The following is a 26589-nucleotide window of genomic DNA, read 5'->3' on the forward strand; positions in this document are numbered from 1 at the left end:
GTGATGTCTTTCCAAAGCCATCACCCAGACTTCATAAAGTAAGGCAGATTCCAAATGACAGGAATATAACAGAGTATTAGTCATCCTGCAGAATGACTGAGGTAATGGCACACAAAGCTTAAAAGTGTTCAAAAGACATTAAAGCACAGTTTGAAATGTATCTGATTGGCAATAATAATAATTAATACAAAATGTCTCACTGTAAATGTACAAGCTGCAGGATGTGGAAGACCACTGCCAAGCAGCTCTGGTTTCTTATGCCAGAGGCAAATGAACCTGAAGTCACCGTTAGAGTCTTTATTTTTATGTGATAGTAGCAATTACTTATTTTATGTTTTATGATAATTCATGGGATATAAATGCACACATGTGCATCCACTGTTGATCTTTTGCATATCTTCACCACAGCATTTGCAGCAGGCTTTTGTACAGTTACAGACGTATTTATATGACAACCTCTGCATTGCCATTATGGAGAACCAAAATCTTTTCTCAGTTACACTGCTGGAAGTGCAGAGTCAACCATTATCCTGAGTTATCCTGGAGACAATATTTAAATTGATACAATGTGCTCATAGAGAGATTGTATTTGCTTTGAACTTCAGTGAATAGGAAGCTGTAAAAGCACAATTTGCCACGTAGTTCGCCTTTCTCTGCAGCTTTTCAGTGCGCAGAATGTGTGTGTGTGTGTTTGCTCTCAGAAAGCCCTCCGAGGGTCCCACTCATTATTTAGCCTGTGTCCACACCGTCTGAGCTGCTTCTGCAGCTGGCACTAAGTGTTGCCCTTGTTGACAGCCTCAGTAGAAAAGCTGAGCCTGAGGGCCCTTTGAGATGGCCTCTCACTCCTGCATTTGACGTACTTTGGAGGCAAATGTACATGCTGATGCTTCTCGTGCCCTACCTGGACTGTGGGGAGAGGATTTGGTCTTCTGTTAGCTGTACTGATATTGTTCAAAAACAACGTTCACAAGAAGTCACAGATACAGGGAATTGGACAGAAAGGGAACCCCAGCTAGAGTTTGTTCAGTGTGTGACCTGAGTTGTTTGTGCCACTCTGTCCATCTCCCCATCCCTAATTGCTCTGGGAATCTTTATCACCTCTTCTAAGCCCCTGGCTGATTTTAAAATCCCTCATTCGCACATCTCTTCCAGGTTTTAAAAATTAGTCTTGTATAGAAGTTTCTTTGTTACAGTCCTAGCGTTTAATGTGCTTCTTTCTTCTCCATAATAAAGGATAAGCCCTTTCATCTTTGCAGACATTACCTTAATTTCTGCATCTGTCTCTCAAATAGTTTAATGCTTCAAACTCTGCTTCTAACCAAAGGCTTCCCCTTAATTAGTTTCCAAGGCAACCATCTTGGCAACAATTCAGAGGAGCCAACTGCAGGGAGAGGAAGGGAACATACTATCAAAATGAATAGTAATAGCACAATACCACTGTGCAAACAGGCATTGTACATCACCAGTGACAGCGCTGTAGTTCTGCTGTCTCCCAAGTTCATTTACAAGGGAAGAAGTCCTAACTCAGTAAAAGAAAAGCCACATAAGACAATATGTCTTTTTTTTTTTTTTTTCATACAGCTAAGCCAGGATTAATGGCTTCGGTGCAATCTGAATCACGTATCTGGGGGAAGAAGAGAACCACGGGTGCTCTTCAGGGCCCCTCGTGCACCAAGATTCCCAAAGGTTCACAAAGGCTTGTAGAGATAGAAGAAGGGGAACGGGTATAAACTGGAGAGGGGCAGGTTTAGACTAGACATTAGGAAGAATTTCTTCACTGTGACAGTGGTGAGGCCCTGGCCCAGGTTGCCCAGGGAAGCTGTGGCTGCCCCACCCCTGGAGGTGTTCCAGGCCAGGTTGGATGGGCCTTGGGCAGCCTGAGCCAGTGGGATGTCCCTGCCCATGGCGGGGGTGGAGCTGGATGGGCTTTAAGGTCTCTTCCAACCCAAACTATTCTATGATTCTATGAAGTGCATTTGCTAGAGCACTAAGACCACAGTTCAGATGGCAAGATGTTTGGACCACCCCAATGGGCAAGATGTTGGGGACCACCCCAATGGGCTTTTTTAGCCTAGATGGTGGTGGTGTGGTGTATAAGACCCTGGCAACTGACAGCTGTCGCCTTGCAGGAGGAAGTCCCTAAATATGAGGTCCCTAAGTGTGGTCCAGAGCTATGGTACATTTGCTCTGGGCCACAGGTGAGTTTGGATCAGGCCATAACATGGCAAATTGCTATCCCACTGCAAATCACTCACTGCTTGTAATTACAAGTTCATACGTGATTCCTATCTCTCTTAACAGTGCAATTCCACTGGCCACTGTGGAGCGGATTAAAGCTACCAGAGTGTCACAGTTTAGCCCCACGCAGCTCAACTTTGGCAGCTAAAACCATGCAGTCAAGCTCCCAAATCCCTTTCCTCCTCCCCACAGGGAAAGGGGAGAAAGAAATGAGAGGAAAAAGACACGGGTTTTGGAAACTAAAACTACAGCTTTATAATAATAATAATAATAATGTAATAATATATATACAAATATATGAGACAGTGCCCCCACCCCTCAATGACTGTGCATCACCACAAATACCATAGAGCAGACACAAGGGAATGTGTCCACAGCTAGGAGCTGGAGTCAGGAACTGGTTTCAGGAACACACGGATCTAGGATCAGGAACAACCAGGTAGAAAAGGTCCTCAGTGGACATCAGCCATGGCAGAAGAGAGCAAGACCCTCATGGTCTCTCAATTTTATGGTGAGTATGATGTATGTGGGTTGGAATACTCTGCTGGTCAGTTAAGGGTCATCTGCTCTATTCGCCCCTCCTTGCAGGTGTGTCCCCCTTCCACCAGCTTGAGGATGGCCTTGGTTATGTATAAGCTTTGGCCTTTTTGCATACCAGTGCCCTGAGTTATCATTTTTAGAGAAGAACACTCTCTCAAAAACATGCGGTTAGTTTTCAGAGAATCAAGATACTTACAGCAACTGAGTTAGTCATAAAACTGACTCTAGTTTAGCTCAAACCACAACACAAGGGTAGACTAGGCTAAATTTATGAGGAATAAGGCCCTATAATTCATTAATTACACCTCAGTCAAAAACTCATCCCACACTATTCAGCCAGTAAGATGGAAAACAGCGTAACAATTTTAGAGCAAGTTAATGTTCCCAGACTTAAGAAAAGTCCATGTTACTAAATTAAATTTATTTGTGTCACACTGTGGGCATGCATGTATAGGTGTAATGGCGTATGTACTAGCGGAAGCTTATTATTCCAAAATGTGTAATGAATAAAATATAAATAGAGGCTTCAAAATACCCTGAGTATCTACTGTTCTAGGAGAATGCATGTAAAAAATCAGAAAGGAGAAATATTACTGTAACTTTATTGCCTTATATGAGTAAAACAGCCTCTTCTGCTGCATAGGCTAGTAAAAATAGATTAACTCTTCATAATCCCTTTGGTTCATGGTTTGGTTCATGCACGAAGTTATATGAGGAATATTGCAGAGTGCTCTTTATAGGGAAGCAGAACAAACCTTTCAGGCTCCTTCAAAGCACTGAAAAGAGCAAACTTCTAATCACAGTAAAATTCCATTTGTATTAAAAAGTAACCTTTTTTTCCTGGAGGAGGTTGCACCAATGTATTATTTTTTCTTAATTTCTTGGGGCATTTTAAAAGGAAAGGTAATTCTAAAAAGGAATAAAAAATAATAATAAAAAAAAAGAATGGCTACTATTCAGTAGTACTGTTCAGTTTCGGTATGCTTGAAGGCAGCGCTCTGCAGTACAAAACCCCTTCCAAAAGGTTCTCATGTGAGCATTGGGACTGAATTACTGCGACACTTCTGGGTTATATCCAAATAATAGTTTGAAGTGATCCTGACATGCAGTAATGGTTTACATAATCAGAATTCTGTTTCCAAGAGCTCTTGTTCAATTCCATGGAGTAGTACTGGGATTTTACTCTGAAGTGTTGATGGGAGGTATGGAGAAAATGGAAAATTTTTATATTTTTAAAATGAAAACTGTGTGCCTCAGTTTACCCATTTTCTTCCTCTCTTCCTCCAACAGCTATACATTCTTTTATGTTATGAGCAACTAATTTAAAGGAGTTTCATTTTCCCTCTGGGACATGAGAACAAGAAATGAGCATTGTTTATGTTTGCCTGTGATTGCGAGAGTCTACTCTTAACTTTCAGCATATTGTTTCATAGCATTGAAAGCCAAAAGGGACAGTTAGATGCCATCTCCTGTGTCAGAGGAGTTAGGCACATGATGCAGAGGTCGCTGAGGAACTGCTTTTTAATGATGTGCATATGCCTTAAAGCTGTACGACAGTGTTGAAGCATTTGCGATTCCTGCAAGTTTGGGAAAGTAAAAGTAAATGTAAGATTACTATTATTTGTAGTTTGAAAGTGACTTCAAGATTTGTGAAACTAAACCAAAGGATTCTAGTCTGAAATCAAGTTTTGGTATACCTGATGTGGTCAGGTAGGTCTACAATGAGAGCATCCACGACTGCCGAGAAGCAAGGAGGTATCGTAAGTAAAGATAGTGTATGTGAAGTTGGAAACAGGGATGTTATTGTGATGGGACCATGTTACATGAAATGGGAGCTGGTTGTGTTGTAGATTGAAGGAAATTTAACCATGAATGTTGCTAGGGAAAGGTAATCGACTCTAGTAGTACAACCAGGTGCACGTATTTGCTTAACTTTTCTGAACTAAGAGGAATCGACTGAGATATGCTGATGTCTTTTGAAAAGGTGGTTGCGTGTCATTGAAAAGCATGTGATGTTTAGTGAGAATCCTACCAGTTTACATAAATTCCTGTTCTTTGGGGCTCTCTAGAGTATCAAAGCAGAGATAGCAGCGGTACCTATTCATCCTCGAGTTACGAAAACCTCATGTCTCTTCTCAGAGGTGGTGAATTCAGGCTTAAGTGGCAGACGATGTATTTCCAAGGGCCTTGGCTGGTGAACAAGTGTGACCCTTGACAGGGTGAGGTGCAACATAGATTAATATTTCAAAATTTATCAGAAACAATAGGAAGACAGAATATAGCGAAGATCTTTCTCTGTGTAGCTTTTCTATCAGCTAATGCAAATTTCAGTTGCCCTGGACTCTTTGGATGATCCATGTAGAGAAACAGAAGTGGCAGAGTTCCATTCTCCCAAATCAGTTGTCTTCAGTTATTCAAGCTTTGATGACAACACTATATCAAAAATCTTCAAACCTATGCAATTTTTGAACATCATACCAAAAATTTGTGTGAGATCAGAGAACATGATGCAAATCCTTTAATGTCATGGTTGCTGACCTTCTGGTAGTGTCTGACCTGGGAAGTGTTATAGCCAACAAAGAAGAAGGAAGACAGAACACTGAACCAGCAGATCTAGAAGGTGAAACCAATGAGGAGAGTACCATAGCGTGGTTTGTCAGTGTTGAATTAAAGTAATTCTGGCACTCAACACAAAGCTTAGTGTGATTTGAAATTTTCCTGTATATTTGTTTTTTGGTTGTTTTCTGGGGGATCTGAAGCCTCTATGTGAAGTTTCAGGTGAGTTTTGAACTTAAGATTTCACAGAGGCTTGAGAAAGTACTGGAACCTCTGTGAAATCACCTTGAATGTAAAATGACTCCACTATGAATATTTTTCAAGGGAGGATATTTCTCAAAGAATGCACTAGAACTGCATCAACAATTAAAGTATGATCTTCTTCCTAAAATGACCTATGTGTGGAAATCACTGCTGCAAAGTAACATATTTAATTAAGTCATTTACTTTCCATAGTGACAACTGCAAAAACTCCCCCAAAACACAATTATTTTTTTTCTTTATTAGTCTCACTCAAGAAGCTAGAGGATTCACTAGTTAAAAATTTCTACAACACACCTCATCAAGGAAACTCTCTGGGAACAACTGTCTTCTCTTGGGAATATTCCGGCAAAGTAGGGAGCAAAGGTCATAGCAATTTTGAGTATCCCTTTCATATACTATTAAGAATTTTTGTTATGATTGTAACAACCCCCAATATTTGATCTTGATTTTAGTAAAATAGCTTCAAGTGAGGAAGGGTAGCTTGAGTTTTGATAGATTTTGATGTGAAGGAAATGTAAAGAGAGATGCAGTCCTGAGAAATGTAACGCTCTTATCATCTGCCTAAGCAAAGAAGAGATTTTGATACAAAGAAAAGTTCATTTAATGATTTTTATTTGACATAAAGAGTAAATGATTGTGATTATGAATGTCGGTTACCGGGGGTCATAGGACTTTTCATCTCGGTATCCTCTGGGGTCTAATGTTTTGCAGTAGAATGGCCTTTAAGAATAACTGTGCCAGCAGATTAGTTAATCTGACAATATTGCTAAATCAAACCAAGGAAAATGAATTTGGGAATATTCTTTCAGGGCACAGAAAATTCACAGAAAACTTTGTCATCATGCTGAAAGAAATTAGAAGAAAGTATTGTGCCCTCAGAACCTACCTTGCAGTTTGTAATTCTTTTCCTAAGTAATTTCTAATGTAACCTTTTATGCATAAATGAAATGCATATTCCACTACACAGTCTTCAGATGTCAGATTAGTTATGGGAAAAGAAAGTTTAGCCATATGGAGGGAGAGCGAAGTACAATACTGCTTTCAGATGTTGTGTTTAATTACCCTCTGAGGACTAACATGCACAACCATCATCTGTCTGGAGATGGCCTAAAAGCAAAATTTCACTCTTGATGTGACTGTCCTCAAGGAGAGAGGAAAGAGAGAGAAGGGCACAAGAAGGGGGACAGAGAGAGAAAAACTTCAGTAAAATGCCTCAGAGGCATCTCAGATCCCTACTTCACCATGTACGTGTTTGTTGCCTTCTTCTGGGAGATTATGTTCTCTAGGAGATTATCTCCCATGAGAGATACATTGCGGAAAAGCCAAAACTTGTTTGAAAAATAAACCAAAACAAATGATCTTGATACTGTGCTATAGAGGAAAGTAGGATTGGGGTTATGAGGTGTAGTGACGGATGTCTAAGATGGCAGTTGCACAAAAGTGAAATTCTTATGTCCCCATATACTGCACAAAAATAGAAAATCCAACAATGGGACTGTGTCTGAATTTGTGACATTCCCTAAAGGACATGAAGCCTCTGAAATGGGACATAAGTTAATCTCAAGTATATATGCAGATTTTTTATCTGTAACAAATAATATGCGTGTGAAATCTTCATCTTAATATTTAATACATTCTTCATTTAATATTTAATTCAAATGTACTACAGTGATCATTCTTCATATATAAGAAATCATTGTTTACCGCATATTTTACAGCATCACAATCCCTGGTGGTCAGATTCCCATCCTGTTAATACTAAGAGAAGAAATAAATCGCCTTCCCTGGGTTTGCACTACAGTTACGATCATGAAGTTTTGACTCTGTATGACTTCTGCCAAATGTGGAAATGCCTTTATTTCCATGGAATTAAAGGCAGGACAAGAATCACTTGTTTGGCTGTGACAGACCACCACTAGCTGTGTCACATATTTTGCCCCTGCAGGATTGCCGTTCCTTTGGAAACTGATGTTGGTGTGATAGAAAGAGACAAAACCATGACACCAAACAAAGCTAATGTGTGTAAATTTACTGAGGGAAGAGCAAGCCTTGTCTAGTGTTTATAATCCTCAAAGGGTCGTTCTTTCTGCAGGAGCGCGCGGGTAAATCGGAAAACGGGGGAGTAGGCTCTGCAGACTTACAGTAAGATGGATCTACTGAGGTTACAAGGGATCTTATTTTTACTGTGGCGTCTGGTTAGAAATCCTGTTCACATTTCAGGAGAACTTTTATTTTCTGTTCTCCGATTTATCTTACTCCTGTCTGGAAAATTTACGTGACAAGGGGTGACCTGTGCAAAGTAAACATAGTGAGGAATCATTGTGTATGGCTGTCAAATGCTGTTGCACTTTGCTTTTGTGGTAACACTGTAGAAGGTAGCTACATTGCTTTTAAGAGTGCACTGACCCCAGAGAACTGAAAAGCAGTGGCTGCAAAGCCCATGGGCAAGTTCCCCTGGCTGCAGCAGGGGTCTAGAGAAGCAGGAAGGGGGTCAGGGCTGGACTCTGTTCCATCTGAAGAGGTTCTCCTGTTTCTCCTGTTCTTGTGTGGTAGAAACAAAGCTGAGATCTAGTACATTGCAGATGCCACTCAAGATAAGCTCAACATCCTTGCTAACATGCTGGCAGGAACTTTTGGGGCCTTGACTTCAGCTTTTATTGAATTGTCACCCCAATACTCTGTTAGACTTCTTTCTTAAGCGCGTCTTGAAGACCAGCTCAGTCAGTGCCGCTGGTCCAATAGGGTGCTGCATCACAGGGCACAACTTTACAATCATTCAATCCAATATCAAGTAGGAGCTGCTTAGATCTGGGATGAGCTTGGATGAGCTTTAAGTAACTCCATCTGCGGAACAGAAATGCTGTCAATAGGCATAGAAACTAGAAAACACCTGACCTGATACCTGGGAGAGAAGACAGTGTGCTCCACAATTTAGACTTGCCAGATAGTTGTTGCTGTGCCTGATACCCATGCTGCTCCCACAAAGTGCAATCAGCACTGATATCTGATCCTGACGATGCTGTTGAAATTTTTTTAGACCTGAGTCCATGTATCTGTTTTGCTTGTTTGCTGCTGAGAAGAAAGTATCATGCCATCACTTCTGGCATTTGCACGCTGCCCTGAAGGTAGAGGTGCCGTAATTTTAGTTCTAAGTCAAGGTATTGAAGCACATAACTGCTCAGCTGGAGGTTAAGCTCTCCCTTCCTCAGAAACCTACACCTATACTTAAAAATTAGTAGAAATGCTTGAAGTTAAATGTGGGCTTTTTGCCAAAATGGAACGCAAATTAATGAATAAATAATGTCAACAAAGACAACAAAATCCTATTTTACTCTGAGCTTATAGGAAATCTCATTTTTCTTGATGTCTTTTTAAAACCTAGGAAAGAAGAGTTCTAGACTTAAACTGTCTCATTGTTCCCAGATACGATTGAAATGGAAAGACACATTACAGCAGGTCAGATCTCTGCCTGTCATTCCAGTTAAGTGGCATATTTCTGCCACTCATCAGGTATGAAAAGCATAGTAAAAATCTTTAGACCTTCTTTGTGGCAATACTGCCTGTCAGCATCAGTATTTCGTGTTATGGAAAGATCTAATAGACTCATAAAATGTCAGGGGGTTGAGCTGCAGATGAGGTAGTCTGTACTTTTGTGATCTAATTTTTTTCTTTCTTTTTTTATTTGCAAATAAAGGATGATAAATAACTTTTGATTAAAGAAACTAAGCTGACCAGATGGCAATGGAGTCAAATGAAGGGAAGATGAGCTCCAAACAGGTATTAATTGGACCTGGTAGTTGTCTTTTCACTGCTGCCAGAATTGTGATAGCTACTTCTCTAGGTAAAAGAGCACACATATCCTCTTACCTTGTATTTTTCAATGACTTCAAAATCAAAGCCCACAGAGGCAGCAAGGTGGATTTAGAAGTGACTGAACTGCTGGGCTTAGAGGGTTGTGATCAGCACATAAAGGTCAGCTGGAGGCTAGTTACTGTTTGGAGTACCCTGAAGGTACTGGGGCTAATACTATTTAACCTCTCTATTAATGATCTGAAGGTTGTGGGATGGAGTGCACTTTCAGCAAATTTGCTGATGATGCTAAATTAGGAGGAGTGTTTGATACACCAGGTGGTTGTGCTGCGGTAGTTTGACAACTGGTGAACTGGAGGAGCCTCATCAAGTTCAACACAGGCATATGCCAAGCCCTGCACCTGGGGAGGAATAACCCCATGCACCAAGTACAGAGGCAGAGGCTTTTGGCTGGAAAGTAGTTCTGCAGAGAAGGATGTCAGGGTCCTGGCAGAGAAGCTGAGCACAAGCCAGCACTACACTCTCCCAGCAAAGAACGCCAGCAGCATCCTGGGCTGCATAGGTTTAGCAAGGCTAGCGGGTTGGTAGAGGTGATCCTTCCCCTCTGCTTGGCACTGGTGAGGCCATGACTAAAGTGCCATGTACAGTTCTGGGCTCATTAGTGTAGGAAAGGCATGGATATCCTGGAACAAGTCCAGTGAAGAGCCCCTATGGTTAAGGGACTGGAGCATCTGACGTACAAGGAAAGGCTTAAAGAACTTGGGTTGTATAGCCTGGAGAGCAGAAAATATTAATAATCTTTACAGGTACCTGGTAGGAAGGATGAAGAAAATGGAGCCGACTCTTCTTGGAGAGTTTTTCTGAGTTTCAGAGTTTCAACAGTGCCCAGCGACAAGACAAGAGGCAGGGACCCAAACTGAAATGCAGAAAAATCTGTTTAAACATAACAAACAATCATTTTTATTGTGAGCACAGTCAGACATTGTAACAGGCTGCCCAAAATGCTCGTGGGATCTCTGTCTTTGGGGATATTCAAAACCTGACTGGACACAGTCCTGAGCAGCCTGCTTTTGCTGCCTGTCCTTTGAGTTAGGATGCTGGAATAGACAATCCCTAGAGGCCCCTGCCAACTTACCTGTTCTGTGATTTTCTCCATCCATAAATGAAAAAATTTCTTTCTCTTTTATGAATCACAGGCAATCCATTTATATTTTTAAAAGACAAAAAAAGGTGCTCAGTCCCACCTACCAAACTTGCACTGTTCTTCCATTGCTGCGTTTCTTTTGAGCCCACGTAGTCTTGTCTTTTGTTAACCCTTTCTTTCCTTGCCTCTGCTCTGTTATTACTGTTCACCTACACACTATGTTCTTACCATTCTAGTTCCTTGTCAAGTCCTTGGAGACATATTCCAGCTAAACCCCCCAGATCTTTCTAAATCACCACTGTTTAAAATGGTTTTCCTGCCTTGACTTTCATCTAAGTCTGCTCATAATGTCCCCTTCACTTTTAACTCCGACATTTTAATTTTCATGGCCAAAAAAGCCAGATCCGTGTTCTAGACCAGGAGCTAGCTGTGGTTGTAATTTGAGTAGGGAATAAGTCAAAAAGTAATGGAGTAGTTGTGAGGTTAGTATCAAAGTTATTTTGCTGCTGCTTCGCTGTACTTCCTTTTAGGTGTTATGTAGCCTTTGAACTACATTATGAAAGAATCATCATTATTGCTTTAGAAATGTCACGATGCTCCATACCAATTTAATGTCAGCCAGTTAATCTCTATAATACCGTCTTCCAAAACCGTAAGAAAAATTTAAAAGCTAAGGCAAAAAATGTAGTTGCCTATTAATTATGATGATGACTGATGCAGTGGAAACCAAGTTCTCTTTATGCTTTCATTCAAAAATAACTTCCCCAGGCAAATGAAAAATTGAAATTGGCAATGCTGACTTAATTTCTCAAATCTGGCGTACAGGTCTATACTTCCAGTAAGCCTGGTGCTGGCCGGCAGATTTGGCTTTTGTTTTAAAACTAGATACATTTTTATTATTTTCCCTATGGATTTTCTCTTAATTAATTGGAAATATCCAAAGAGTTAATCAAAAATACAAACTTTATTTGGTTCCATATCAAACCTGACATTATGATCTTTTTATCTACAAGGGAAGAATTATGTGGGATCAGAAGTCTGAATTATTCATGATGGTTTCCAGCCATTTTTTACCCTCCTGCTTTGTTCAGTATAAAACCTTATAAGCTTTTCTTTCAGTCAAGGTGAAAGCAATATTAAGTCTCAGAAGAGAAACTTAGCAAAGACATGTAGCTCTGTGAAATCCTTGTCCTGTAATCCTGGCTTCCTATTCACCACCGCCATTCAATATCCCACTTTCTATATAAGCTTCACAATATATAAGCAGTTGATGAGATTTATGTGTTATACTCCTGTTTTCCTTCTTCATAAAAAAGCTTTATCCATCCCTTTGCTCCTCCAAGAGTAACACTCATGTCTGTGATTGCTTCTGCTGGGCTCGCTAATCCAGCAGCTCCATTCAAGTTGGTGGACAGTTCATAGAGGATGGAGAGCGGGGGAGGAGTGTTGTGTTTGTTAAAATTTAGGATGGCATATATGTAATAAATTTTGAAAACATTGTTAAGATCCAGTTAAATAATTATGAACAACTATGGTTGATTGTGTGAGCAGAAATCCTGACAGGTCACCTCTGAAAGGTTCTTTATAAATCAAAGTTTGGCTCATGTGTCTAAGGGACCTCTCTAAGGGACTAAACAGAATTATTTCTGGTCGTTTTGGAGATATGACAACAGATGAGATGGAAGTTGAGTCTGATCTAGGCTATAAGTCCTGCATTTCCAGTTTGCAGGATTGCTCCTGATGCCTGTAGCAGCTCCGTGTATGTTTTTCTTACAGCCTCTGGCTTATCTGCCGTGGTATTTTTCTCTTAAATAAACACATATCTGGGTAGAAATGTAAAGGCTTTCTTACTTGATATTAAGGTTAAAACAACTAAGAGTATTTCTGTTGGTAAATAAGTTCCTTATCTCTAACCTTTTGAAAGTAGATCACTTCCTTTAAAGAGAAATTAAAACATACAGAGAATTCAGTATGCAAATAGCATGCACACCAGATGATCTGAAGGAAGCCTGCACATTTCCATAGAAAACAAATGTGAGTGTAGAAAAACAGATGCTTTCTACCAATAGAGTGTACATACAGTTCTCAAGAGGACCTGAACAGCAATTTATTTTCAGACTGCTGGAAGTATGCAAATTCCTACAGAATTAAATGTGAATTTCAAAGAAATGGCATCTATTAAGGACATGACAAACCAAGGAGGCAATTGGGAACTTAATAATTTAATCAAGAACTTTAACGGGCTCAGCAGTATGTCTAAAGTCAATGACTCAAATGTCATCTGTTTTTAGCAAAGGCGTTAAGTGGTCATGTTGGAAAAATGTCTTTTAGAGTGGGGCATTTGGAAGGTTTATCTGTGACTGTAGAGAAGGATATTAGTACGGTGTGTATAGATTTCCAGGTTATTCTACATCAAAATTAAGTTCTTTCTGTTGGCCATTGTTTCACCTGATGTCTGTGGGACTGAATGGATGCTATTGAGATTGTAATCTGAAGGCAAGGTAATAGTGCTAAATGTAGTGGCATGACCTTGCACAAGGGGTTACATAGACACGGGAAGTGGGATTTTAACTCCTTTCTGCAAAAGCACGATACTACTGGAGTGGGGCTGAGCACACGAGACGGCAGAATTCGGGCTTGCCAGTCAGCGCAGCCTCCACTCTTCCCCGATAACCTTATAGAATCCAGCTGCTCAGTTCATCCTGCGGCTTTTTAGTGTCTTGGCAATTCCATGTAATGACTCCATTTGCACAGAGGGATGCCCAAGTGGAGTCAGGGAAGGCAGGAGATGCTGATTTAGTGGAATGTACAACATCGCGTTTAATATAAATTTTGACACAATGTGTAAGGTCAGATGTGTCCATGTAGTGATGTGTCATATGTGTCCATGTCACTGGAAGTGACAAGTTTTGAGGTCTTTTGAAAGCTGTCAAAAAGCAATGAAGGTCACTGCTTATAGTTTTAGGAATTTAACTTCAAGCATTCATATATGACAAAGCTTGGCCAGGGTTCTCCTGGCAGGAAAGCTCCTGTATGACCTGTAGCCTACCGAGCTGCACTGTGCTGTACAGGTTAATAAACACAGGGATTGACTGGGCTGTGTCACCTGCCTCTCATATGCTCCACAAGCAAGCAGTAAAGGAAAGAGGAGTTTACTGAGTGGGGTACATAGTGTTACCTCATTTCAGAGCAGAAATACTCGAACTGGTAACTAAAATTAACCTGGTCAGCAGGGAAGACTCTGTGATCATGAGGGTGAGTTTGCCAGGTAAGGTCATCTCCGCAAGCAGAGTCTTCTCAGCCTTGTGAGATACTCTTCCTTGTACTGTGTCCAGGTGTTGTAAAACCACAAATGACTGCATTGTGTCTGTAAGCCACAGATCTGTAATACTCGTGTTGCCCATCAATCGGTCATAGAGGATTACTAAAATGTTTGTTTTCTGCCTGTTTTCCGCTGGTGAAAAGTCATCCTCTTACAACTGAATAATATGGGGTTTTTTTCTTCACACAGGTTGTAATCCTTGGCAAACATTCTAGAGGCTATCACTATATGTTAGCTAACCTGGTAAGCACTTTTCTTCATTACAAGTATTGCTAAGTTTTAGAGGGTAACATATTCTGTTCAGGTTGTGGCAACTTTAATCAGCAAAAGAGGAAATGCATGGATGAGTTCTTGGATTTTGAGAAATTATTTCAGTAAATAATATAATGGTATGTTGTAGTCATTTCTACTCAATTATGGCTTTTCTTTTGCCTAAGAATCTCACAGCCTCTACTAATTTTAAAATAATAATTTAATTTTATGTTTCCCACTAATTTGTATCCTCGTAAATAAGACGCTTGATAACTGTAATCTTCTGTGTAACGTGTTAGAAATTTAAGCACTCCAGGAAAAATAATTGTAGCTAATTCATTTATAAAATAATGGTAAAAAGCTGCAAATTCAATCAATTCTCCTAAGTAAACCAGGCAGGCTGTTTAGCTGTTTCTTTGTATTTCAGAGTTAAGGGTTGTGCCTGTGTACGTTTTGGCCAGGACAAGACTGTACATTTTTTTCTGTATCAGAGCTTCTCCTAGATTCTAGAATTTACTTTCAGGGATGTTTATGATGGCTGTGAAACACCATCTGCTAGAGTTCCTTAGAAAAAGTGTTATATTATAACTGATCCTGCAGCAAGGCTAATTTTGGTTGCTGTGTCTACTGTGAGTGGAAAAATGTTTGTCCAAAACTCACACTTCCAAGTTTGCAATCCCACTTAGAATTCTCTCTGTATCCATGTATTGGTGTGATTAAAGCAGCAAAGATGAATTTTAAAATACTTTTATTTAGTCTAAGTACTGTATGACTTTAAGATGCGTCATTTTGTTTTACAAGAACCACTTATGATCTCACTGATTAGCGTGTGCGCAGAAATACAGAGGTTCTCATTCTGGGTTGCCTTTTAGCATGTGTAACCATTGACATTCAGATAAACATGACTGCAATCAAGTCATGCTAATCAAAAAGACACCAATTTACTGCCTCAGGTATAAATAACAACAGAGTGGGAGAGACTCATACCGTTACATTTGCGAGTGAAATGTTAAGTAGTGCTGTGACGAGAACTGCCTAGCAAGAGGTGGGCACTGTGCCTCCACAGAACAATGTGGGCGTTGAGTGGTTTTCTGCTCCCATGGCTGAAACATCGTGTGCGTTTTGCTGTACAAACGGGGCTGCCCATGTTTTCACCATGCTCAGGAGAAAAGACGAAATAATACTTCAAGTTTCAGGACTATTTTCTTTTTGACTAATGAATGCTACCTACCACGTTGGCCCAGCGCAACAGGGCAGTTTGCTGTTGCAAAGGTCTGGAAAGAAGACATCTTAAACTCTATTCTATGCTACTATCACAATTGTGGTAGTAATTGTCTCCTTGGTAGAAAGTTTTCAGCTAACAAGAGGGAAATGAATCAGACTATTTTGTGCTCTGCTTATAACAGATAAAAATGAGCCAAAGAGCCTTTGGATGGCAATAATTCTTGTTTTTTACATGTGTCCTCCCAGGGCTATACAGACATTGTTCTGGAGAGAGTAATGCATGGAGGTGCCAACGTTACTGGATTCCAGATTGTCAATAATGAAAACCCAATGGTTCAACAGTTTCTACAACGCTGGGTGAGGCTTGATGAAAGGGAATTCCCAGAAGCCAAAAACTCACCATTGAAGGTATTTATTTTACCCTGACGGTGATGGAGACTATAGGAGTTGCTTTTAACAATTATTTGGGATTTTTTTTAACCCAAGGTGTCTGCATATGTATGATACACATCCTGATTGCATTGTTTTGAAATGTTCACTGCCCTTCCAGAAGAAAGAGTTAGAAGCTGTTAGTTGGACACAAATGCCCACCATGGTAGGAGTTCCTCAGAGGCAAAGGCTTGGTCTTGCAAATCCTGTTGTTGTTTAGTGGATATGAAAACTTTTAACTTGAACTTCCTGAGTTGGTTCTTGAGGTAGGTATGGTTAGGTTGGTTTTTAGATGCAAGCTGTGGGTTACTAGTCCATTTTAATGCTAAAAGAGAACTTCACAAAGCTCTATAGATTCCCTGAGGAGCCACTGCCACCTCTTAGTCACTGTTGACATTTGCCCTCATAATATAGCCCTGTATTTTGCACCACTATCCTTTCCTTGTGTAAACACTCTGGATAATATATCTGCAACCAATAAAATTTTCCAAAACTTTTTGTATGGAAGTCCGCGGTTCACCAAAACTCTTGCAGATTGGGTGAACTAAAGGCTACTATTATTAGGAGACTCGCGACCTGTTAATATCTCTCCTAGAATTTTTTCTGCCTCAGCTTATCTGTAGTAGAGGAGGATGCTATTCACTGTCCAGTCAAGGATTGCATCAAGGGTACTCTGTCCAATGATGGCAGTCATAAAATTTTCTAGAACCACTGCATATTTTTAATATTCCTATTATCTTCCTTCTTTCTCTTCCTGTTTTGGAGAGGAGCAACTTCTTCATCAGTATGTATAGGTGTTGGGTGAGAAGGCCTTAATTCTGTCACTCCCGGGAGTCCAGTTCTCCACATGGTGTATACTGACTGTCTCAGGGAAGGCAAACCTATCTAAGAACTGCTATGATGAGATAGTTCATGTCTTTCCTGCTTGATTTGGGAGGGACACATACAAATTGATGAACAGATTCGGAATGCAAAATTACCCCAAGGAACAGGAGAGATGTCTTGTATCAGTAAGACAAAATTCAAAGAAGCGTAAAACACCAGCTAGGAAGGAAAAATGTAGTCCAGTCCAATGCATGGGGGGATACCAGGGTCAGGTGGTAGCACTGTGTTGGACTATAGACAGAATAGGAACCACTTATGGGGTTCTGCTGCCAGAAGGCAAATGCCAATCAAAGGCATACGTTTCCATCCCTGGGGTTGTGTGATTTCTGCGGGGAAGGAAAATTATCTTAATCGCACACCATCCCACAGGCTTGCAGAGAAAGGCAAACTGAGGCCCACAAAACTCGGATTAGTGTAATGTTCCCTGTTGATTAGGACCTAGTCCTGCTTTCTAAAGCTTCCTAGCAGTGATGCAGAAGTGAAGATAAGTACCATACTAATCTTAAAAGTTCTGAAATATATGAAGTTTACCTGGGAAGATTTTATTCCACTTGAAAGCAATTTACCTTGAAGCAAAAATGATTCTCAGTCCTTAAGAAAGAATCTTAAGTATATGGTATAAGCACAAAGATTACGTTACCTTTCCACAAATGTACCACTCATTATAGAAATGTGCACAGTATTTGTCAATCAGACAAAAAGCATACTTAAAAATTGAGGTACAATATTTTTGATTAGGAAATAAAATTGCCTAGAGATTAAAGCCATGATGTTTAATTTATTCTGTATTTTATCAGCCTTTCCCTTCTCTCTCTCTTTTTTCTCTTCGCATGCTCATGCATTTATAAGTAGAATTCAAATAAAGTAGAAAATTAGATAGCTCTCTTGGCATGACTTGGAAGGGACTGCATTAAGGTTACTGACAATTGACGCAGTCTACTGAAAAAATTATCACCGTGTAAATTTTATGTAGTGCTAGATTGGACAGCTATTACAAGATTTTTTTTTTTTTTTAATTCAAGAACAAATACCTAAAAATTACTATCTGGTTCTATATTTTTGTATGGAATGATGTGATGTATAAACCTTGTTAACTTACTGAAAGAGGGGAGGGTGATCATTGCAAAGCATCACAGGAAGAGGTAAAGGTGGGCAGGATCAGAAGAGTGCCTGTACCTAAATACAGTCAGAGCTGGAACCACCCCCACACCCTCAGTGAGAGTTTATCATCTGCTGTTGTTTATCTCGGTAAGAATGACTACTGTATAACCTTCTTCACAACCCTGTCTTTACACTCCTTTTTATCCGATACGATTCTCTTGATCTGCACATGTAGATACACCTCGTTCTGTGCAGATTTCCTGAGGCTTTGTAGCAAATGGAAGAGTTTGCAATAATATAATGCACATTTTTAAGAATTGCAGACCACCAATTGTGCTATCCTGCCCGACAGCATAGAATTAACTTCGGAATTTAATAAGTCTTGTCCACAAAGAGAAGAGCTGAATGTGCAGTTGAAGCTTGGATTTCTGCCCTTCTAACTCATGCATGGGCAGCATGTCTTCAGGCATTAACTGCAGTGTAAGGTTCATCGGGAGCCAGGATCTCTGTGGTATCACACAGACAGCCGAAAGAAGGACAGGCGCATCAGTACATGCAGATACCCCTTATACTCTTTTTTTCCTTCTCTTCATTCTCTTACAAACACTGTGCAGATACAAAGGGGTCAGTTACCAGGGGCTTGAAATCCAGTCTTACACACCGAGCGTATTCAATTGTTCTCGATATGTTCATGTTGAAACGGTCTCCTGTATGCAGATACTTAAATTATCAGTGTGCTGTAGTGCCCTTGAAACCCAGGGATGTCATATGCAAAGCCTCAGCCTCTCTAGGAGGGAAGAAGTTTCAGACAAACAGATCAATGTGGAAACACTGTGAAAAAACCCACCTCTATGACATTTCATAGGCGATGTAAATATATGGCATTGGGGGATGTCACCAGATATTGTACATACAACAAGCAGTGGAGGGTGTTGACAGCAACATGAACAAGTGGTAAGGAGTTTGGGGGGTTTGTAGAATGGTTGCTGCTACACAAAGGTTAACACGCACCCCCTCTGATTTACTGTGGAGTAAGAGAAGGCAGATCGGAAATTACAAAGGAGATGTCATGCCTAAAGTGTATTTCGTGATTACTTGCTTGAATAGCTGCCTTTGAAGAAAAGTAATCTGATCTGTTCCTTGCCACAGATGCTACCTAATCAGGATTGTGGTTCAAACAGAAATGATCTGTGTTGACTTCAGTTCAAAACTGCCTTGGCAGTCTTGTTAAAAAGAAAAAGAACTCTGCAAAGAAAAACCAAATTTGAGCTCTTCTTTGCTATTGGTAGCATTATGGGCCAGCGTGGAATTGCACGCTCTTGTAGTGACCTCATTTAGATGAGCAAGCTTCCAATTAAATTTCAGCTTTGTGCAACTGTAAACTGGTTTTGTTATTTTGCTGCTATACGCTATACAAAATGAAAATATTTTTTGTTTCTTAATTGAAACAGATGAAATTGTTCAACTACACAAAGCACCTGTGGCAAGACAGAGAGCAGGCAAAAGGGCTTGCAAAGCATGATTCTTCTGAGAGTATTTTAACAAAGATAAGGACTAGACCTGATAAAACTGAGGAGGTTCTAAGATTGCAGTTTTTCACCAGATTTTATTTGCGTCAATTTTAGTATACATCTGCACTGACCCATGATGCAGTCCTAGTCATAGCAGAGGCTTTCCGTTACCTCCGAAGACAGCGTGTGGATGTCTCCAGGAGAGGTAGTGCTGGAGACTGCCTGGCTAATCCTGCAGTACCGTGGAGCCAAGGAATTGATATAGAAAGGGCGCTGAAAATGGTAAGTGCAAACAAAGTAGCTAATGAATGTGTATAGTTCACAACAGAAGCGTTTCTGCTGGGACCGAACTTACGTCCTACTCCATGTGCACAGAGTTTCTGTATTCACACAAAGAGCTGCAGGTCCTCAGGGAAAGAAAAAAAAAAGAAAAAATAAAATTACTGTCAAACTCCAAAGGAAGGGTAAAGTATATTCAATATAGGGCAAAACTAGCTCTCAAAACTTTGGCCAAAATCACATCAATCTGGCACTGGTGCAGCAGCTGCCAGATTGTCCAAGCCAGAGCACCTGCAGTCTGACTCCCCCATAACACCCAAGCTTCGCATGAAAGTGAGCATGAGCCATTTTGCAAATGAATGTGTGTTGAGGGTTTCTCAAGTCAGGCTGAGGCTTCAGATTTGACAAACAGAACTAGGCTGGGTCCTCACTGTATGTATTGTAAATCTTAATGGGATTTATGAACCTAAACACGTGTGTGCAATTCTGGTAATGTGCCAGTAAAAAGTCAACTCAGATTGGTTTAAAGCAGTGGAAAAATGTTGTCAGTCATGGAGTACTGCTGGATTTCAGCACCAACCTGAACCTTGACATAATTTAGCCTCAAACCAGTTCTGATTCTTGGTATAACTTTACACTAAGCTTGATATACCTTCTGCATGGCCTGTGTTTGTCCCTAACACTAGTTACTGCATGGTATCCTTCCTCACTTCTGTCTCTGATTTTGTCAATTTTTAACTCTTTTTAGACTGCTGTGTGCATTAAAGCAAGTGACAATAGGAAAAGCTAGACAACATTTTGTGTATATAAGAGGCAAGAATATGGTCTGCTTCTTCTCTGCCTCAAGTAACTCTAAAACAAACATGTTGGAATTGATTATATTAATGCAGACATAGAACTGGAGTGAGTGAGATCAGAATTAAGTTCATGTTAGGTGTAAACAAATCCTAGGTCAGACTTCATATGCTTAGCTTAATTACTGCTTTTTCTCAATTACTGAATTAGAAGGATTATATCAGTAGATTATAATAAGTTATAGAAGGTATAATCAGATTATGTCACTCTTAAGAGTGAGAGAGATGATTCAGTCTGACATTTTCAGAGCTCTTTTTATGCCATTATATCACGTCCTAACAAATGCCTTACTGCACATTCACTAATGTAGCATTAAGCGCTTCTGAAAATAAGTTAAATTGAACCTTCACGGTAGTTAAAGAATTTCTAGTGTCCATTTGAACTCAATTACAAGTAAAACATAAAACTCCAAATGCAATACGAGGCATTTATGTCAACAAGGAAAACCAGCACTGTTACAGGATGCTCCCTCATTCAGTAAAATTTATTTTAAAAGCACAATTCATAAGATATACAAAGCCAAACTCACAACTGGAAAAAAATGCCTAAATTTGACTTTCAGTTGGTTGCCTTGTATTGTTACCTAAGTGAGGTTATGTACACCTCCATCAAGTGCTACCCAAAATCATCCCACATTGCCTTCCAGACCCCATCCTGTCCATCACCCTCTCTCCCTCTACTCAGACAATAATCTGGAATCTTTGCTTCAGGAAAAAAAAAACAACTTTGATTTAACAATGTTTCCTCTCCACTCTGTAGCAAAAATAAGAATATTTTTCTGAGGTATCCTTGAAATACCCCATGCCAGCCGAAGGTTCAGTGCCACACTGTAGACATCCTGCTGGCAAAAGGGAAATACGTATTGCCTGAGTCTGCTTCCCTACAGCCTTGAAAACCGTGCGTGGCTGTATTTCTAAAGCTGATTCTACGATATTGAATCACTGGCAGACAGTTTACCTGAACAGCTCTGGGCAGTTATAAATAGTCCATTTATGATTGCCTCCACGCACTGCTACCAGATGTGTCCTGGGTCTTGGTGAGTCTTCCTGCCTCAGTAGAGCCAGATTTTGAAAAATGCTGCGTTTTCCCACCAAAGATAGAAACAAAGTAAATTTGAAGTCAAAAGGTGTCAAATTCGCAATGCTGATGTCTGAGTGCATGTCAGGATGAAACCAGCCTATAATACAGTCTCTGCTGGGCTAAGGTAGCCAGACGGCTTCCAGCAGGTGCGAGAAGTCAGAACAGCATCTCACATCTGGTTGCAGGTTATATGTCAACTGCCTTACAAATACATTTGCTCAGCCCACAGTTGATAAGACCTCTTAGGGGCAAATTTGGCTTGCAAAGTCTCATTCACCTCTTTTAATTTTCTGGAAACAGGAATAACTCACATGTTCTTCCAGACTCTTGAAAGGATATAAAGTATTTTAAGAAAGGTTCAAATCCACTTAATGATGAAAAGCATCACACTCCTCATATGCCAGTCTGAATTTGGCTCTGTTTTCTGTAGCCTTGTCGACCATAAGAAGTTTGATTGCACCATCTCTAAACCATAAATAGCAGATCAGTCACCAGCCCTGAACAGTTTCTCTTTGACTAATATTCCATCACCTATTCCTGTAATTTCTACTGCATTTTGCTAAATATTAAAGCTAATTTACCCCTACTGAGGTTTCAGACTGTTACCCCTTCTGCCTGAGATGACAGCTTGTCAGTGTTGATAAGTGATAAATGGAAATATCTCAGCCTTTCATAAAAGGAAATAAGAAAGATTTTTTTTTCTTTGAAACAAAGTACTTTATATTTCCCCTTACAGTGATTCATGGAGTAGGTAATGCTAATGACTTACTGTCTATACACTCATCTATCCAGATTGAGACCAAAACTCCACAAGCAGTAGAGACAATCATCTGTGCTCATTCAGAGAAGACATTCATTGCTTGCTCCTACGCTGGGGCTGATCTTAAAAGACTTCCTGGAATGAGCAATGATATGGGATTCTGGTCTGTATTGCAAATCACTCTGTGCCATATTGTGAGGGGTTTAATGACACTGGATTCTTCCATGTGCCTCGCTGATACTCCATACTTCCATCAGTGAACTCAGCGTGACTAAGCATGACAGAATCAGTCTTACATTTAACATACGTGCAGGGGTAACTTCACTTATAATTATATGCAGCTCTCTCTGCGGTAATGAGTCACCAGCTGAGTACTACCTAACAAAGGATATGTACAGCTGAAACTGAGAGAATTGGGATTTTTTTTGTTACAAAGAATATAACTGGCTGCAAAGTGCTACAAGTCTCTTTTATAAATAAAAGTTGTGCTACAGCTAGTGGGTTCCAGTAAAATGTAATGGAGGGAAAAATAAAACACGTATTTTATTAAAATGTTTTTTTTCTGTTTATTCCCTTAAGGTGCAAGTCCAAGGAATGACAGGGAACATCCAGTTTGACACCTATGGGAGGAGAACAAATTACACAATTGATGTGTATGAAATGAAAGCCGCTGGATCGCGGAAGGTGAGTTTCAAGATATGCATCCAGATTTCACATCTTCACAGATATTTATTCCAACAAGCTAATAATGTTTGAAAATACCACCCAGGCGATGTAATAACAGGGCCCTGAGGAAACCCCACCTTCTTGCTGTCTTCAAAACAGGAATCTTGTTCTGTTCCTGGACCAAACTACTCACCCTGCTTAGTATCTTCATTGGTTTCCATGTCAGCCTCAGACTCCACTTTTTGACTCACAACCTTTCTGGATTTTTTCTGCTGCAAAGTACAATACCTACTGTCACATTCCTGTACTCAATCGTGTCTTCTAAATTCCTCCCCACCTTTCCTTTCCTCTGTGTAATAGGCCATGGAGCAGTAGTGGAGCTGGAGCCAGGGTATTTTGGAAATCTTAAATTAACAGAAAATAACTTTGGTTTTAGTTAGAATTTGCTACTCATTCTGTTGTCTCCTAAATACAGTATAGATTCTAAGTGGTATGGTTGTCTAGATCTTTGTAATAAAAGAAATCTAGAGCAGATTTTTTAAAAATCTTTAGATAAAGCTCTCAGGAGTATCGATAGAGGAGTCTGTTTGGCCGAGGCACGTCGATCCCTCTGGTTTCACCTGGCAATGGGTATCTAACCTGCTTGGTCACTGTTGACACTCCTTAAACTCTTCTGCTCATCTTTGATAACGAAATACCTCTGGACATGGCCCAGCCACTCAGCTGGGTTTACAATGGAGACAAAATTGTTACTTCTGTGTTGTACAGAAATACAAAAAGTAGTGTAATAGCATAGCAATGTAGCCCCAGCACCATGAAGGTCAGCACGAGCTGGCTGACAAATTTGTCACATCTTGCTCAGAGGGTGTTTTGTATCCCATACTGACGATAGTGCTACTGTGCCTGCGTTGCTAACACTGTCTATGCATCTGCTCTAAAGCTGGTTCGGGCATGTCTGCAGGGACTGTATTCGCTGTCTGAGATGCAGAAGAATATGGATAAAAAATTCAAAATCACTGCTATGCAGTCTATTTTCTTGTCTATAGTATATTCTCATGCTGTGGATACATAGGAATGTATTCCACCAGCACCATGATGACGTAAATTTAGATAGAGAGAATTTAATGCGTCTGTTCTCTTAGATTTGGATACTGTTTATTTGCACATGGGCTTGAGAGCATTGTTTGTTTAAGGAAATTAAATGAAAGCTAATGTAATCCTTTAATGGCGAAAACGTTGCCTGAATAAGTGTCACAAAGCCATATGTTTTGACAGTTCCTGTTGCGAGTTCATGCACCAGAGTCCTTGTAAATGTATGTAATGAGGTAACAATCTCCATTTTTATAGGCTGGTTATTGGAATGAATATGAAAGATTTGTGCCAGCATTAGATCTGTTGCCCTCTAATGACACTTCATCTGTGGAGAACAGAACTATAGTAGTCACTACCATCTTGGTAAGTTTTATGTTCTTAGTGTGTTTGTGTTTAGGAAACAAGGCACATGGCTCCTGAGGTGGGTTAGGCACCTTGACAGGAGGCAAATGTTGAATACTGTGGGACTTCAAGTGACTGAAAAGTTCAGTATCTTGCAGAGATGTTTGCTTGACCCTGCAAACTTCTGTCTGTATCGGTAAGTTTGCTTGCAGGGGGAGCTCACTGAGCTCCACATTGCGCTTTGGTGCTTCTCAGACACTTGAACTCCATCAGACGCCTCACTTAAGTGATTATGCATGTATGTAAATGACTGCAGGGTCTGGCCTTCCTGCTGTGGGTCAAATCTTGCACCCCTCACCCAGGTACAGCTCCTGTAAACTCAACCCCTGTGGACTGAGTAAGGGTGGCACAAGGAAGCCTGTAGAGAACCAGAACTGCTCTTGCACTGGGTGAAAAGCAACCTGTACTCATGCAATTCCGCAGGAGGAATGCTCTCCTCGTGTCTCATAAACAGCAGCACCAGTGTCAGTCCCGATGCCTCTAGCAGATATGCTCTGTACTGTATTGTTTGTGACTTTTATGCCTGTTACAATTCTACTAAGCATGAGCCAATTTTATGCTATTTCCTGAAGCATTGTATTTTATACTCCTATGGATTTAGTCAGATATAATCAGCATTTCAGCTAGAATTTTCCAAGAAGGCTAAGGAAATGTATTGACAACAATTGCTGCTGAAGATTTTAGCCTAGCTTCCCTCTAGGCTGCTTTGAAAATATCTATATCAGAGCCCCATCCTAGGCCACTGGGGCCCTGGGAAATTACTTTGATGGTACAGGTGTTGGGTACATCAGTCCTTTATACACCAAAACCTGAACTATTACTACAGTGATGCTATTTGTCTAATCAGGCCTAATTCTGCAAAAAAAAAGAATAACTGTGTCATCAGTGGGTCCACACTAGGGTTAAAATCAATAGTTTGTGTGTCTGTGGAATCAGCCAAGGATTTTTAAACTGCAAAAAATTGTCTTTCTAACTTCTGTACCAGAGCAGGAAATACTGTAAATACTTGCCAGTAATGTAAAGGATAATGACAGCTCTCATTTTGTATGTTTTAAAGCTGTATTTTACATTCATAGACTTTTGATTTTTACTTTTGTTTCAAAGGAATCACCATATGTAATGTATAAGAAAAACCATGAACAACTAGAAGGGAATGAAAGATATGAAGGATATTGTGTAGACTTAGCTTCTGAAATAGCAAAACATGTTGGAATAAAATACAAACTGTCAATTGTTGGAGATGGGAAATATGGAGCTAGGGACCCTGAGACTAAGATATGGAATGGCATGGTGGGTGAACTGGTCTATGGGGTAAGTTTCTCTTAACATTCATTTTAATGTTCTTTATGAAAAGCTATGCTCAAAGTTAATGAACTGCAAAATAAAGATCATCTGTTTGAATACCACCTGTAAAATTCTAGATATTTCTTTGTAGTGCTATTTTTACAGTCTCCTTTTCTAACCATTTTGTTGCAGGAAAGTGTCACTTTTTTACTGCTGTTCTCAAAATCAGAGTCCACAAAACGTTGAGAACTGGTATTGAGCAAATTTCAAATTTTTGTCTACAGCAGAATTTCCAATTTGCCCTTCATATTCTGCTTTTGCATTTGCCAGTTCTCCTTTTGCTCTGCTAGTCTTTTAAGCGCTGGCAGGGTGCCCCTTTCATTAAAGGTCTGATCCTGTGATGCTGACCCTCCTTGGATCACTCATGTCAGTTTGTGTTTGACCAGAGACTAATGACACAGTTAGCCCCACAGCTGCTTTTCAGGGTAGGAAGCAATGCAGGTGTGAAATCACCCACATCTGTTTTTCTTTGTAAACCTTGAGTTTGGCTTTAAAAATCAACTGTCAGACAGAAAAAAAAAATACTAATTCATTACATTCCTTTTTATATTTCTATATTGAGTGTGCATTGCTTTGTTTAGTAAGAACAAAAACAGTCCAGAATTGCCATTTTAGAAAATTCTTTGAAAATGAGAATTTTGGAATACAGATAAACCAGATGGAAGGGGGAGAAAATTGGCTTTGCAGAAAAGACTTTACAAGCTGATATTTCATCTTTGCTTTTTTTCCTCCCAAATGCTAATGAGCTGATTTGTGATTCCGCCCAAATCTTCTTTACAGTTTATTTTTAACAAGCTTTCCTTTATTAAAAATATCTGAGCAGAAGCGATTATTT

General features: G+C 40.0%; 1 protein-coding gene across 7 annotated transcripts in view; it reads left to right on the top strand.

The window, feature by feature from the left end:
- GRIA3 (glutamate ionotropic receptor AMPA type subunit 3) overlaps positions 1 to 26589 on the top strand; it is a 155246-nt gene that overhangs the window by 76278 nt on the left and 52379 nt on the right. For 6 of the 7 annotated variants that reach the window (XR_008451393.1, XM_009571388.2, XM_009571389.2 and 3 more), the window contains exons 5-10: positions 14064 to 14117; positions 15597 to 15758; positions 19391 to 19558; positions 22830 to 22934; positions 24264 to 24371; positions 25515 to 25721. Coding sequence is in view for 6 of the 7 variants with exons in the window: in XM_009571388.2 (XP_009569683.1) it covers positions 14064 to 14117; positions 15597 to 15758; positions 19391 to 19558; positions 22830 to 22934; positions 24264 to 24371; positions 25515 to 25721 (804 nt within the window). In the remaining variant the exon portion in view is untranslated. The remainder of the gene's footprint in view (positions 1 to 14063; positions 14118 to 15596; positions 15759 to 19390; positions 19559 to 22829; positions 22935 to 24263; positions 24372 to 25514; positions 25722 to 26589) is intronic. The other variant, XM_054075377.1, reaches the window with a different exon arrangement.

This window comes from Cuculus canorus, chromosome 10 (assembly GCF_017976375.1).
Source record: "Cuculus canorus isolate bCucCan1 chromosome 10, bCucCan1.pri, whole genome shotgun sequence".
Taxonomy (NCBI): domain Eukaryota; kingdom Metazoa; phylum Chordata; class Aves; order Cuculiformes; family Cuculidae; genus Cuculus; species Cuculus canorus.